The sequence below is a fragment of the Balaenoptera ricei genome, chromosome X (assembly GCF_028023285.1).
Source record: "Balaenoptera ricei isolate mBalRic1 chromosome X, mBalRic1.hap2, whole genome shotgun sequence".
Lineage (NCBI taxonomy): Eukaryota > Metazoa > Chordata > Mammalia > Artiodactyla > Balaenopteridae > Balaenoptera > Balaenoptera ricei.
The window spans coordinates 47,688,470-47,705,352 of NC_082660.1; the positions used below are offsets into that span (position 1 = coordinate 47,688,470).

At 36.8% G+C, this 16,883-nt stretch overlaps 1 protein-coding gene across 18 annotated transcripts in view; it reads right to left on the reverse strand.

The window, feature by feature from the left end:
* Positions 1-16,883, reverse strand: part of HUWE1 (HECT, UBA and WWE domain containing E3 ubiquitin protein ligase 1) — a 141,612-nt gene that overhangs the window by 94,516 nt on the left and 30,213 nt on the right. For all 18 annotated transcript variants that reach the window (XM_059911631.1, XM_059911630.1, XM_059911626.1 and 15 more), the window contains 4 exons: positions 15,689-15,787; positions 14,847-15,053; positions 13,303-13,455; positions 1,083-1,145 (listed from right to left, as the gene is read on the reverse strand). In XM_059911631.1, the coding sequence (XP_059767614.1) occupies positions 1,083-1,145; positions 13,303-13,455; positions 14,847-15,053; positions 15,689-15,787 (522 nt within the window). The remainder of the gene's footprint in view (positions 1-1,082; positions 1,146-13,302; positions 13,456-14,846; positions 15,054-15,688; positions 15,788-16,883) is intronic.

Consider the following 16,883-nt stretch of genomic DNA (forward strand, 5'->3'; position numbering starts at 1 on the left):
TTTCAAAGTCCTATGACATGCCAAATACCAATAAATAAAAGAATGCATGATTTCTTAATATAGGCTGAGATCAAGATGGGTAACAGACATCACGCAAGCCTAGTAGAGTATATCATACTGTTTTGCTCAAGTGGCCAAGAACAAGCTTGATATACATAAGGAGTCTCAGAATTAATCAACTAAACTTAAAGATGAAAAATAATTTTCTCAGAATTAGAATTCCAAACTGAATACCCTTTAAGATTTATATAGCTTTGATTATTAAAACAGACAACATTCACCTCTCATATTACCCAATATCCACTCATATAATGCACACTAAAGAAAGTATATACCAGCTAAGGTGGGAAAGTAATTTGTTCTATTTGTACTTTTCTGTGACCAGAAAAAGAACCATTCTCCTAGGGGTAAAAAGGCTTGTTAAGATAAATACACTAAATTTCACTGCAGCCATTTGTCCTATACATGACAAATTGACAAAAGCAGCAGTACATCTGTTGGAAAATACAGCTGCTTCTTGGCATGGAATTGTATCATAATAATCCAGTTGTGCTTTGTGGTTCTATAGCAACGTATCAAAGCAGAGGGGAGGATGGCCTGAGTTCATAGTCTAAACATGGGTTAAAGGTATGAGCAGGACAGGCACGAGGGGTAAACATGGAAAGCACACAGAACACTACAAGTTCTCAATAACCAAAATGGCAGAACTGTTTTCCAAGCAGCCATTCTTAAATCATGCCAGACTGCCCAGAGTTCTGATAGTTCCAGTGAAAAAGTGCAAGGAAGTGTACTTTCTGGGATTTTTCATCACTTTCAAACTGACTCACCAAACGCAGTTTCTTACTCAAGAGATGGGTATGATCATATACTTTGTTTCTGAGATTCTTCATTTACCACCAGTACATTGAGAGCCCAAGCATTTCTAGAAAAGGTATGCTATATCTCAATTGATCTCAGGTTCCTCAAAAGTCCTGATGTGAAGTGGCAACTTTAAATACCATATATTCATTGTAAAGTAAGGCTCAAAAAGAGATCACGCACAGCTCTGTCAAAAGACACCCATATCCCAAAGAGTTACTTACCATCATATGCAAGTCTCTGCAACATTCTGCAAGTCCAAAGCCATTCTCCTTTCCACCCCAGCTCTTGGAAAAAGAGAAAAGACAGTGTTAAAACAGTGCCTAAGGTAGCTTTGTGTATAAAATATTTATGAGTATGTGGCTGCCTGGAACAGTGTTGAGAAGACATCCAATGTTAAAGTCAAACAAAAAGAGGGAGCAAAGAGAAGCAAGAACTTCAGTAAGACTCAAGGCAAGATGGTCTGCCTAAAGGTGATTTCTCCAATGAGATCAATTTCATTATTCTGTGAGGATGCTACTGAGAAGAACATAAACAGCTCCTGCAAGCAAATGTATTTTATATGCCTGCAGTCAGGCTTGCTGAAAGGTCAGTCTTGATCCATTGGGTCTTCAGTACTGTACTGTGCTTTCCAGGCTCAGCCTGCTCACCTCTCACATAGGGTGGAATCACATGCTCTCCAGTTCCTTACTTTTTGACATGAGCCAAAGTGCAAAGTAGACGATTCTGCATTGCTTACTACTACTGTACTCTGCCACCACAAAGTCTAAAAAACTCATCAACAAGTACTAGCCCCTACGGTAATAGGGGAGAATGGCTCAACTGTACACTATTATTGACTTCCAAATCCAAAACCCCAGCCATACAATCTTGCTTAAAAACTAACCTGTATTTTCAACAGCGTTTGAGATATCCATCATTTTTGCCTAATTCTGAACTCTCCCAGGGGTGGGGGTGGGCACTTGTTGAAAACATTCAAGAGTAAGTGCGTTAGTCCCCTGGAACAGGCATACAATTGGGGTAAATAACAGACAAACTGAAAAGCTTGGGAAGAAAGGCTGGGGCGTGCAATGCTTTGGGGAATAAGGGCTTTGAAAAGCCCTTTCCACACACTCCTGGGAATCTAGAAGGCCACATGTATGCCCAAGGTTGGGCACATTCTCAGAAAAGACCTGAAAAAGCACTAAGTTCCCACATCTCTGGCTGACATCAGGCTCTATGCAAGCCAGAAGTGAAGGCTAAGTGAGAGTTGTAAACTTCCTGGCTGAGTACCGAAGACAGTGAGTATTCACACTGAAGATACCAACATACACACAGACCCCACCGGCAAAGACAGAGATATTTCGGTTCCAGAAGTTTAAAGCAAATCACTAGCTGACCACTAAGCTAATAGAATAGAGACTTCAATGACCACACAAAACAAAGAATTACAAAGTCAGTTCAGAAAAGTCTAAACAAACAACGACAAATCATAACAACAAACCCTGGGGAGGGGCGAGAATCTGGTTTCCAGAGTTGCCACATATAATATCCAAAATGTCCATTATAGCAACATAAGGAGTGATGCCAGCAAGATGGCCGAATAAGATGTCTCTCACTGCACCCCCCACCCCTGCAATAATTTGGCATCCATTCATGGAGAAAAGTGCCTTTATGGGAGCTGTGGAAACCAGCCTCATATGCAAAGGGACCTGGGAGGAGGCATACAGACCTCAGTCCCAGCTGTGGACCCTGCAGTGGCCTGTGAACCAGCTGTAGCCACTCTCAGCAGCTGTTTGAGAGCCCGAGGAGAACACTGTCTTAAACAATCATCCATGGATGATAAAGGTTAAAGGACAAAAGTTTAAAAAAAATAAGAGCTAAAATAATCTGTTAATGAATACACAATATAAAAAGAGGTAGGGCTTCCCTGGTGGCGCAGTGGTTGAGAGTCTGCCTGCTAATGCAGGGGACACGGGTTCGAGCCCTGGTCTGGGAGGATCCCACATGCCGCGGAGCGGCTGGGCCCGTGGGCCACAACTGCTGAGCCTGCGCGTCTGGAGCCTGTGCCCCGCGGCGGGAGGGGCCGCGATAGTGAAAGGCCCGCACACCGCGATGAAGAGCGGTCCCCGCACCGCGATGAAGAGTGGCCCCCGCTTGCCGCAACTAGAGAAAGCCCTCGCACGAACCGAAGACCCAACACAGCCAAAATAAATAAATAAATAAATAAATAAATAAAGTAGCTATTAAAAAAAAAAAAAAAAAAAAAAAAAAAAAAAAAAAAAAGAGGTAAACTGTGACATCAAAAACATAAAATGGAAGGGGAATAAAAGGGTAAAGTTTTTCAGATGCAAAGTTAAGTTGTTATCAGTGTTAAAATAAAACTATTGTATCTTTTTCTAAAAGCAAAACAACAAAAACAACAAAAAAAGAACTAGTAAGATGGCATTACTAAGTCCCTGCCTATCAATAATTACTCCAAATGTAGATGGACTGATTTTCCAATCAAAAGGCACAGAGTAGCTGGATGGAAAAAAAAACAAGACCCAACTATATGCTACCTACAAGACTCACCTCAGCTTTAAGGACACACATAGGCTCAAAGTAAAGGGATGGAAAAAGATATTTTACACAAGTGGAAACCAAAGAGCAGGGATAGCTACTTATATCAGACAAAACAGGCTTTAACTCATAACCTGTAATGGGAGACAATTAAGGTCATTATAGAATGATAAAGGGGTCAATTCAAAGAGGATATAACAATTGTAAGTTATATGGACATAATGTTGGAGCATCTAAATGTATTAAGCAAATACTAATAGACATGAAGGGAGAAACAGAGAACAATACAATAATAGTAGGAGATGTCAACATCTCACTTTCAACAATGGATTGTACTGAGAGAAAAATCAAGAAGGAAACATTGGATTTGAACTATACTTTAGACCAATGGACCTAGTAGGCATATGTATAACATTTTATTTAACAGCAGAATACACACTCTTCTCAAACCCACATGGAACATTCTCCTACACAGATTATATGATAGGTCACAAGACAAGTCTTAGCAAATTTAAGATAGAAATCATACCAAGTATCTTTCTGGACCCCAAATAGTATGAAACTGGAAATCAGTAACAGGAAGAAAACTGGAAAAATTCACAAAGATGTGGAAATTAAACAATACACTACTGAACAACCAATGGGTCAAAAGAAATCAAAAGGGAAATTAAAAACATCTTGAGACAAATGAAAATGAAAACAAAACACATGAAAACGAATGAGATGCACCAAAAGCAGTTCTAAGAGGGAAGTTTATAGGAATAAATGCCTACATTAAGAAACAAGATCTCAAATAAACCTAATTTTATACCTCAACTTGAAACTTGAAAAAGAAGAATAAACTAAGCCTAAAGTTAGCAGAAGAAAGGAAATAACAAAGATCAGAACAGAAATAAATGAGAGACTAGAAAAAACACAGAAAAGATTAATGAAAATAAGAGCTCTTTTTAAAAAAACTACTCAACAAAATAGACAAAACTTTAGCTACACTGAGAAAAAAAGGCTGAAGACTCAAATAAATAAAATGAGAAACAGAAGAAGAGACATTACAACTGATACCACAGATACAAAGGATCATTAAGAGACTACTATGAACGAACTGTCAACAAATTGGATAACCTAGAAGAATTGGATAAATTCCTAGAAATATATAATCTAACAAAACAAAATCATGGAGAAATAGAAAATATGAATAGACCAATAATGAGTAAGCAGATTGAATCAGTAATCAAAAAATACCCCAAAAAGAAAATTCCAGGACCAAATGGTTTCCTTGGTGAATTTCACCAAACATTTAAAGAATAACCAATCCTTCTCAAACTTTTACCAAAAAATTGAAGAGGTGGGAACACTTCCAAACTCATTGCTTGAAAAATTACCATTGTTTGGCCAAAATTACCGATACCAAAGCCAGATAAGGACACTACAAGAACAGAAAACTACAGGCCAGTATCCCTGATGAACAAACTTGCAAAGGGCCTCAGCAAACTACCAGCAAACCAAGTTCAACAGCATATTAAAAGGGACATACACCACGATTTAAGTGGGATTTATCCCTGGGATGCAAAGATGTTTCAACACATGCAAATCAGTAAGTGTGATACCACATTAAGAGAATGAAAGACAAAAATCACATGATCATCTCAAAAGTTGCAGAAAAAGCAATGACAAAATTCAACATCCTTTCATAATAAAAACTCAAAAATGGGGTATAGAAGGAACATACCTCAACATGATGAAGGTCACATATGACAAGTCCACAGCTAACAGCATACTCAAGGATGAAAGGGTGAATTCTTTCCCTCTAAGATCAGGAAGAAGACAAGGGTGCCCACTCTAACCACTCCTATTCAACACAGTATTGGAAATACTAGCCAGAGCCAATTAGGCAAGAAAAAGAAATAAAAGGCATACAATTCAGAAAGGAAGAAGTAAAACTGTTTCCATTTGCAAATGATATGATCTTATATACAGAAAACCCTCAAGGCTCCACCAAAATACTGTTAGAATTAAATTCAGTAAAGTTGCAGGATACAAAATCAACATACAGAAATCAGTCACATCTCCATACACTATCTGAAAAAGAAATAAAGAAAACAATCCCATTTACAATAGCATAAAAAACAGTAAAATACTTAGAAATAAATTTTACCAAGGAGGTAAAAATCTGTACACTGAAAACTATAAAACACTGATGAAAGGCATTAAAGAAGACACAAACATCCTATGTTCATGGATTGGAAGAATATTGTCAAAATGTCCACAGTACCAAAAGCAATCTACAGATTTTAATTACTATCAAAATTTCAATGACATTTTCCCCAGAAATAGGAAAAACAATCCTTAAATTTATATGGAACCAAGAAGACCTCAAAAAACTAAAGCAATCCTGAGAAAGAACAAAGCTACAGGTATCATACTTCCTGATTTCAAACATCATTACAAAGCTATAGTAATCAAAACAGTATGGTATTAGCATATTAAAAACACACACAGACCAACAGAACATAATCAAGAGCCCAGAAATAAATCCTCACATACATAGTCAACTAATATTTGAAAGGGAGCCAATAATCAATGGGGAAAATATACCCTCTTCAATAAATGGTGCTGGGAAAACTGGATAACCAGTTTTCTGGATAACACACAGAAAAATGAAATTGGACCCCCTATCTTATACCATTCAAAAAATTAACCTAAATTAAAGACTTCAACATAAGACCTGAAACCATAAAGCTCCTAAAAGAAAACACAGGGTAAAAGCACCCCAACATTGGTCTTGGTGACAATTTTTTGGACATGACACCAAAAGCAACAAAGGCAAACTGCATCAAACTAAAACACTTCTGCACAGCAAAAGAAACAATCAACAAAATGAAAAGACGACCTGCTGAATAGGAGAAACTATCTGCAAACCATTATATCTGATAAGAAATTACTATCCAAAATATAAAGAACTCATATTGATACAACTGAATAACAATAACAAAAACCAACCATCTGATTTTAAAATGGGCAGAGGAACTGAATAGACATTTTTCCAAAGACAATATACAAATGGCCAACAGTTACATGAAATGGTTCTCAGTATCACTAGTCATCAGGGAAATGCGAATCATAGCCACAATGATGTATCACCTCACACCTGATAGAATGGCCATTTCCAAGAAGACAAGAGATAACAAGTATTGGTGAGTATTTGGAGAAAAGGGGACCCTTGTGCGCTGTTGGTGGGAATATAAATTGGTATAGCCACTACAGAAAACAAACAGTATGGAGGTGCCTCAAAAAATTAAAAATAGAACTATTATATGATCTAGCAATCCCAGTTCTGGCTATCTATCCAAAAGAAAGGAAATCAGGACAAAGAGATATCTGCACTCCCATACTTACTGTAAAGTTATTCACACTAGCCAAGGTATGGAAACAACTTAAGTGTCTGTCTATGGATGAATGGATAAAGAAGATGTGCTGTACATACACACACACACAATGAAATATTGTTCAGCCACAAGAAAGAAGGAAATCTCCCCTTCTGCGACAACATGGATGGACCTTGAGGGCATTCTAGTAAGTGAATAAATCAGACAGAGAAAGACAATTACTGTATGGTATCATTTATACATGGAATCTAAAAAAGCTCAACACATAGAAATAGAGGTAAGAATGGTGGTTGCCAGGGACTGGGGATTGGGGGAAATGTGGAGATGTTGGTCAAATGGCACAAATTTCTACTGTGGTAATCACTTTGTAATATATTAAGTGTATCAAATCATCATGTTGTATACCTTTAAGTTACACAATGCTTTATTTCAATTATATCCCCATAAAACCAGAAAAAATTAATTAATAGAAACCATTCCTGAGCAAGTCCAGACATTGGATTTAGTAGGCAAAGACTTTAAATCATCTATTTTAAATATGCTTAAAGCGCTAAATGAAATCATATACAAAGAACTAAAGGAAACCATGAGAATGATGTTTCATCAAACAAAGAATGTCAATAAAGAGTCAGAGGTTATAAAAAAGGAAGCAAATAGAAATTCTGGAGCTGAAAAAGCACAATAACAGAAATGAAAAATTCACTAGAGTGGTTCAACAGCAGATGTAAGCAGGGAGAAAAATGAATTAATGAACTTAATTAAATATATATAATGTTAGGTGGCAATATGTGCTACAGAAAAAAAATGAAGAAAAGTGTAATAGGGAGTAAGGTAGGTGTTCTAATTTTAAAACAGGATGGTAGGGAAGACTTCACTGAGATGGTGGCTCTTAAGACTTAGAGAAGATGAGGGAGCAAGCCATAGAGACAAATGGGGATGTAGCTGTGCAGAGGCCCTGCAGCAAGAGTGTGCCTGCCACTGTCCAGGAAAGCAAGGGTGCCAGTTATCTGGAATGGACTGAGCCTGGGGGAAAGAAATGTGAGGTGAGGTCAAAGTTTGATTTTGTACACATTACAATTGATATCCAGCAGAGATTTTGAGAAGGCAGTGAATATACAAGTTTGAGGTTCAAGGAAAACATACAATTTTTGGAGTCAATGGTCCTTAAAACCATGCAATTGGATCAGATCACCTAGGCAGAATGTATTGATAGCTGGATAAGACACAGAGCCTGGGGTGGAGTCCTGGGCCACTCTAACACTCGGAGGCAGCAGAAGAGGAGGCACCAGTCAAGCAGACATAGAAGGGCAACAATGGAGGACCAGGAGGGTGGTTTGGAAGCTAAGACTTTAAAAATGGTATTTTCAAAGAATATTTAATGCTGTGGGAAAATACTCACCATAGGTTACATGGGGGGGGGGGGGAAGCAGCATATGAAACACAATGTTAGTTATTTTTTCTACATGGTGGTGGTTGAGGATTATTATTATTTTCTTCTTTATACTTTTTTGTATTTTCTTAATTTTCAACACTGAACATGCATCACTTTTATAAAAATTCTGACAAATTTGAAAATAAATATTGGAAGGTGAAAAAAAAAAAGAATCAATGAACCTGATGACAGGTCAATTGAGATTACCCAGTCTGAAGAGCAGATAGAGAAAAAAAAAAGTAAATAGAGGTTAAGAGATCTGTGGGACCTTCACCAAGTATACCAACATATACATAATGGGAGTCCAAGGAGAAGAGACAGAAAAAGGGGCAAAGAGATTATTTAAAGAAATAATGGCCAAAACATCAAATTTGACAAAAGACATGAATCTATAAATCCAAGAAGCTCAATGAATTTCAACAGGATAAAACGACATAGATCCACAGAAAGACACATTATAATCAAATTGTCAAAGGCCAAGACAGAGAGAATAATCTTGAAAGCAGAAGGAGAAATGTGACTTGTTATATACAAGGGATCCTCACAGCTGATTTTTCATCAGAAACGATGGAGGCCAGAATGCAGTGGGAAGACATATTCAAAAGTGCTAAAAGAAAATAACTGCCAATCAGAGTCTATATCTGGCACAGTTATCTTTCATAAATGTAGGAGAAATTAACACTTTCTCAGATAAAAGCTGACAGAGCTTGTTGCTAGTAGACCTGCCTGTAAGAAATGCTAAACGGGAGTCCTTCAGGCTGAAATGAAAGGACACGCCACAGTAACCTGACTCCATATGAAGAAATTAAGAACACCAGTAAGTTAATTTCATAGGTAAATATAAAAGGCATTAATAATGTATTTTTGGTTTGTAACTCCTTTTTTTCTGAGTGTTTTAAAAAACAACTACATAAAAAAGTAAATTCTACATCTATGTTGATGGGCACACAATATATAAAGATGTAATTTGTGGCAACAACATACAGTGGGAGGAAAGTGCTATATAGGAGGAAAGTTTTTGTCTACTCTTAAAACTAAGTTGGTATTAATTTGAACTAACTTTTCATTAATGAAGATGTTAGTTGTAATACACAGGGAAAACATTAATAACTAGACAAAAGATAAATCAAGAAAACATAAGACTTGAACATTAAATCAACCAGACCTAACAGATATATACATGTATATAGAACAATCCACCCCACAACAGAATGTACATTCTTCTCAAGTACATATAAAATAGTCTCCCATATAGACCATATGTTAGGCAACAAAACAAACTTTAAGAAACTTCTAAAAAAGAATAAAATCATACAAAGTATCATATCCAACAACAGAAAGAAATTAGAAATCCGTAACAGAAGGAAATCTGGAAAATTCACGAACATGTGGAAATTAAACAATATACTGTTAACAACCAATGGGTAAAAGAAGAAATCAAAAGGGAAATTAGAAATTTCCTTGAGACGAATGAAAATGAAAACACTTCATATCAAAACTTATGGGATACATTTATGGGATAAAGCAGTGCTTAGAGGGAAATTTACAGCTGTTAATTGCCTACATTTAAAAAAGAAAGATCTCAAATCAGTAACCTAACAGTCCACCTTAAGGAACTAGAAAAACAGCAGCAAACTAAACCCAAAGCAAACATAAAGAAGGAAATAGTAAAACTGGAGCAGAGATAAATGAAACAAAATAGAAAAACAGAATCAGCTAAACCAAATTTGTTTCTTTGAAAATATCAACAAAAATAGACAAACCTTTAGCTACACTGACCAAAAAAAAAGTATGTTCTTGCTCTCTCAAGCTTGTTCTTTTAAAATATACATACAGGAGGAACCAGAGAAAAGGGAAAGATTTAAGACAGCTATTCTGTTCATCTTCAATAACAACCAGAACAAGTTACTTGATTTCTCTGATCTTTACTTCAAAATCGAGCCTATGCACAGGGGCATACCTTATTTTACTGTGCTTTGCAGATACTGCTTTTTTAATTGAAGGTTTGTGGCAATGCTGCATTGAGCAAGTCTACTGGTTTTTTCATTTTTCCAACAGCATTTGCTCACTTCATGTCACTGTGTCACATTTTGGTAATTCTTGCAATATTTAAAACCTTTTCATCATTATTATATTTGTTATGATGATCTGTGATCAGTGATCATTGTTATTACTATTGTCATTATTTTGGGGTGCCACGAACCATGCCCATACAAGATGGCAAATTTAATGGAAAAAAAAATATGTGTTCTGACTGCTCCACTGACTGGCTGTTCTACCATCTCTCTCCCTCTCCTCAGGCCTCTCTGTTCCCTGAGACACAATAATATTGAAACTAGGCCAATTAATAAACTTACAAGGGCCTCTAAGTATTCAAGTAAAAGGAACAGTTGCACATCTCTCACTTTATATCAAAAGCTAAAAATGATTAAGCTTAGTGATTCTTACACGTTGGATCCATTTCTGGAAATTTTCCACTGTTATTACCACACTATTTTAATTCCTTTTAGCTTTATAAAAAAAGTTAATACCCAATAGGAAGAGTATTTCCTCATTCCATTTTCAATATTTTCTTGGCTATTCCCAGGACTTCCAGTGAAGAAACATGGAATTTGCTGAGAACTGTGAGGATAAGGGATATATAAATACTTGATGCCACATAGGGGTGACAGGTAAGTCAAACCAAGGATCTGAATTTGCAAGGCGGAATAAGCTTGCAAGGTGGAATAAGCTTGAAAGGCTATATATCTTCACAATTACTTTCCTTTTGTTTCTTCTGTTGTCACAACTAATTGTTTTTTAGAATACTTCAACTATTACTGTCACCACTAAATCTTTCTATTTTTTGTGATCTAATAAAAATCAAGTGCCTACAATAAGAAAGTTGTGGTAAGCTGGGATCCTTAAAAGACCATGTCAAGCCATGATTCATGAAAGTCTGTGATGTTGTGACATTTCTGAGATATTACCATTATTAAATACAAAGAAACATTTCTTACAAAATTATGTAAAGTTAATATGGGAAAACACTGATGCTAGTATGTTAAGTAAATAAAGTAGGATATCAAGTTACATATACTATATTCATTCAGCTATGTAAAGAAATATGCATAAAGACTAAGAAAATGTACCAAAATGTGAAGAGTAGATACATAATTATGATAAATTTTCTTCCGTACATTTCCAAAATTTTTAAATACCAAGCACATATTTTTATTATGATGTTTGTTTTGCAGCCAACAAGATAAACCTACGGAATGTTTAAGATGCAAGGGTACTTATTAGTTAGTACTAAGAAGAACTAGTTCTTTGTCCTTTTAATTATGCCCCTATATCACTTTCTCAACTACTATGTGAGCTTTTTAAAGAAAAGAACATGTTTTATACTATCTCCTGCGCAGGATTAGCCATATACTTCTTGAATATTATCAAGTGGAAGAGTTGGGTGTGGATTCAAGGAGCTGGGTCTCAGGCTGACACCCAGGTTTGGAACATAAACCATGCCCAATCAACTCTACAAACAGCAGTTATCACATTTCACACTTTATCAGGGGCTAAAAGCCCATGGGCTTTTCCTAAAAATAACGTAACTTCTGAATCTCATCGTCTTCACCTACTCCATAGAGTTACCATATGATCCTGGCAATTAAGTAGATACCCAATAAATAACATTTATATCAACCATGGCATATTTGACACCACCTCACTAGATGGGATTTGCTCAAGAATGGGTATGTATTCAGGTATCAGAGAAAAGGTCTTGATGCCTTTGGGATGGAACTATAAGAATCTGGTAAGATTTTGTAACTTTGCCCAATAGGATAGATTAAACCAGTGGTTCTCAAAGTATGATCCCTGGACCAGCAGCCTCAACATTCCCTGGAAACTTATTAGGAATGCACATTACTGGGCTCTGCCCTAGGCCTAGTGAATCAGAAATGGGGGTTGCGGGAATTGAGGTAAAGGGGTATGAGCAGACAGGGGAGGGAGACTTATCTATGCTTTAATAAATCGACTCTTTCTCATGCATGCTCGAGTTTGAGAACCAGTGTCCTAGACCCTCACAAAAATCAACCAACTGGCTTTTAACTGATTCAAGTCTTCTTGGAGAACTTCTGCTGTATTTGCAGTTCACTAATATCTGTGCATAGTCACAATTGGCTCACATCACTGGGTTAACTGAGTCACTAAAAAACTATCATGAGAAAATGGTTAAAAATAATCTTGTATTTGCAAATCCAAGAAAATATGCTCAAATTTTAAGGGAGGCTCCATCTGGATGAATATCAGGTGATTAACATTCTCTTTATACTTTCCTATACATCCTAGAATTTTTGCAATACATGTTACATTTATAATCACACAAAAATGATTTTAAAGTAACCATGCACCTAAAAATAGCCTGAAACTTGAGTTGTATGACTTGTGAGGTAACCATTTATTATTCAGCTTTTAAAAAGTTAGCCCTACCAACTTTCTTCCAAGAAAGCTTTCTAGCAATGGCTACCTCTCTCAAACCTGAGTGTGTATTATCAGTTTGCCTCTACAAACACTGGACAATAGTTTGAGTAAGCTGAATTTAACATGAGCCTTTTTGCCTTCAATTAACAATCATTACCACCACACACCAATTACTGAGCGCAGCACTAAGAACCCTACATTTTATTTTATTCTGAAAATACTCTTAAGGTAGATATAACTAAATTCTCAGATGAGAAAACTGCTATCAGAGCTAATAAGGTAGGCCAGGACTCAAAATCCAGATCTTTTATTGCAGCCAATGTTTCCCTCCAAACAGAATCTGATTCTAAACTTTCTTTCCAGAAGAGAAGTGGCCATTTTTGAACAAAGAGAGATTCTCTTTTTGAGCAGATTCATGAAATCCCTCAAAATTACTTCATAAAATTGAGAATACTTCCTAGGATTTTTGGGGTACCTTAGTTAAATGGGCCCCAATAGTTCTACTCAATTAGGCCAGTAAAGTTAACTTATGGATTCCTATTCATTTTGACACTGCAAGAAACACCTGTGAAAAGGAATAACAGGGTCCAACTTCTGTGTCCTTCCAACTCTTCACCCATGACTCACCTCTGCCAAATGCTGCAGCCGGGTTAGCAGTGGGGTTCTCTTGTCAGATCCAAGGCGTGTGATATAATTTGATCTTTTGCTAAATACGTACAGAAGGTTGAGGACTGCCAGCACCACTTGCATATCAGAAGAAGCCAATAAAGTTGTCAAATGCTACAGGGGACAAAAATGTGGGGGCAAGTTCATGGTATCAGGCATACAAGACCTTGAAAACTTGAAATGCCATGGATTTACAAAGCTATCAAGAAGTTTAACAATACAAAAAAAATTTATAAATATTTGAGCACCTACAACATGTAACCTTATGCCCAAGCAGCTTATAATCTGGCAGCAAGCCAGAAAGTCCAATTTAAGTTAAAAAAATGTGAACAGTTCAAAATTACATAGGTGTCTCCACAGGAAGAAACAGATTACAAAAGAGACATATGTAACATTTTAATACATAGCAGAACTCAAGAACATTAAGTTTCCAACTAGACTAAAAGTATAGACTAAGATAATTTTATGCTCCTTCTGTATCCTTTACAACAAATACAAAATTGGAATTAATTAAAACACAGGGTTCTTCATATAGAAACTAAAAATAACAACAGCTGGTGGCACTTATGACTGTTACAATACAGTGTATGTAACAATAACCCAAGAGTAACTATTTTTGCTTTTTAATACAATCAAAATTTACCAATATATTGAAACATTTGGTTAGTGTTAAAATCAGTATGTAATTTAGCTGGAAATGAACCAAAGTATTTCTGGTTGCTGATTATCCACAGAAGGCTATGGATTTCCTTTTGCAGCTTATCTATTTCATCTTCAACAGACTGCTTAGCCATTCCCTACTTAAAACTTCAGGTATTAGGTCTTTAGTTCAGTTATTCCACTTCTCTTCTTAAGCCATTTACTTTCTACCTGTTTGTTCTGATTCTGATTCTGTTTCTTTAATGAAGACTTAGGAAAAGTAACACATAACAACAGGGCACTAAATCAACAGTGATAAAAACTCTGAAGTTAGGCTAAAGGAAGAGAGTTTCTTCTTATACTGATTTTTGACCAATTCAAAAGTTCACTAATTCCTGTGCCCACTTTACTCTTTAAGAATACATAGCATGCTATTAATATACATTTTGGGGAGGGGGAGCAGAAATTAAAAAGCAGCACACTAAAACTTAGAAAAGCAGTAAGTGCAGTAATGTGTCAAGGAAATCAAATTATGTCTAGTATTTTAAAAGTAATTTGGGGCTGCTCTGATAACCTGGGACCAAGATCAACTCCTGTAAATTCCCAAGAATACACCAATACATGTATTACATTCGCATTAATTTCTTGAATCTTAAAAGGCAAGGTGAAGGTGACAGTAAAGAACCTTCCCATCAACCCTGTGAAGGGTATCTTTAGCCAAGAAACATCCTACCAATGTCTTTGACATTGAAAACCCCAGAACTCCGTAATGAAAAGGAAAGAATCGCCAGATAGAACAATCTCCTTATTCTGGACATGAACAATTCTAGTTAAGAACAGATCACAAAGGCTTGAACCTCTCCTACCTCTATGGAACTATACAGATGCCGGGAAAAGCTGTACTCAATGAGCAAGGCTGTGAAGTTCAACACAGCCAAGAGAAGCATCTTCAGTTGTTCTCTTTCTGGCCTATCACACACGAGCATCCATGACATATTCTCCACTGTCTGTCCAGCGTCTGCCAGAATTCCATCGAAGCGGTCCAACAGATCCACCCAGTGATATAACTCGCACTGGAGAGGGGAAGAGAAAGAGGAAGATATAAGAATAAGGTAAAAGTACTGTGTGGGTACTCTGTAGCTGAGCTTTGCTGCAATGGATTGCTAAGCATGACACCTAGACAAGTTCACTTCCCACCTTTGCTTCTCTTCAATCCCCCACCAGTACAGAAACCTATGAGAAAGATCATACTCTGAGCCACATGGACCCGAGTTCATTGCTATATCTATCAAAACCCCTACAGCTAGGTCTTCAAAAGGAGAATTCTGGCTACCTCTGAGGTCTAAAAACACAAGGACTTTCCCTGCCAGAATCCACTTTATCTGAAGTGCTCATTTTTAGAGTTATCTAAAGAAGAGTCTTTTAAGCTAAGAGTAAAAATCCTGAGACTATCTCAAGCTCATATTGTCAGTCAAACTAAAGGAATTTTGTGGTTGAGATTCTTTATCATCACCTGTATAAACATTCTTCATCCTTGGCTAGCAAAATTTTCCTTTTACATTTCTTTCAAAATTTCCTTGGCAACCATTCACAGGCTAAAAATTACTGGTCTAGAGCTGTGCCAGACACACACTAGATGCTTATTAAGTAATTGCTGAATGAGGCTACCTCGTTTTGGTTTCTCTTTTGGGAGCATGGGTTTACATACCTTTCCAATGTTCCATGTTTTGATCTGCTGCAGTTCCAAGAGGAGTTGCTCATCATTACAAACTTTGAGTTTGTCTATTAAGGCTCTGCAGTCTGCAGGCTGAGAAAAACAAACAGGTATTCACAAAAGGGTGTTTTGGAGTATGAGGGAGACACAACAAGGAAGAATAGGAAAAAAACCCCCTTATGTCAACACACTCAATGATTTAACTTTTGATAGAACTCACTACTTAAGTGGAAATTTGCCAGACGATCACCTGAGATTAATACAGAAATCTTATAATGAAACAATCCATCTGTGTATTTTTTTAAAACCTGGATGAACCTGTAGATGTAGACAAACTACTTGGAAGTGTACAGACAACAGAAATAAAGGAAACAAGCTAAATATCAATAAAAACAAAATGAGGAATCTGTATCATAGTCTGAAAGTTAACTAGAATGCCTGATAAGAAATGTTCAATTAGAGGAACACTGAGGAGCCCTAGTGAATTCACAAAGGTGAAGATTAGCACTGGCTATATTTTTCTGCAACATTAAACCGTCCAATTATAGGAGGCAAAGAATTTCTGAACTGTGTAAAACTAGGACTCCATTCTTACTTGGGGTTTCCATTTCCATATATTCCTGCTCTGTTTTACTGATGAAAGGGCCTGTTTGTCAGGTAACAAGGTGTGGATTCAGAGTTCATAGTAAGTTTCCGAAAGTGGAGCTGGTGGCGGGGGGGGGGGGGGGGGAATAGGGACTGGGATAGAGATGCTGCTATTAATGGATGGCAACTGGAAGTGATTACACTTGCTCTTTGACTCTGTAAAGCAGTATGGTATCCTAGGAATGGACCTAGATTTGGAACCAAACAAATCTGGGTTCAGTTTTTCACTTGATGTTTACAAAGTTGTTTGATCATGAGCAAATCCAACCTCTTAGCCACAGTTTTCTCACCAGAAAAAAGACCTAAGAACCACCTTGGAAATGTGAAGCTCAAGTATTTGCATAAAGCACTTATCTCACATATTAGGAGCTTAAATACTGAAAGACAGCTTACTGTTACAAAGAGCATGGACTTTAGAATTAGGTAGTTGGTAAGCTACCTCTTTGAATCTCAGTATCCTCTTCCGCAAAATGAACTTAACACGACCTATTTACCCAGCAATGTTGTGAGATTTAAACTAGGGGCATTTTCTGCAGCCAAAATG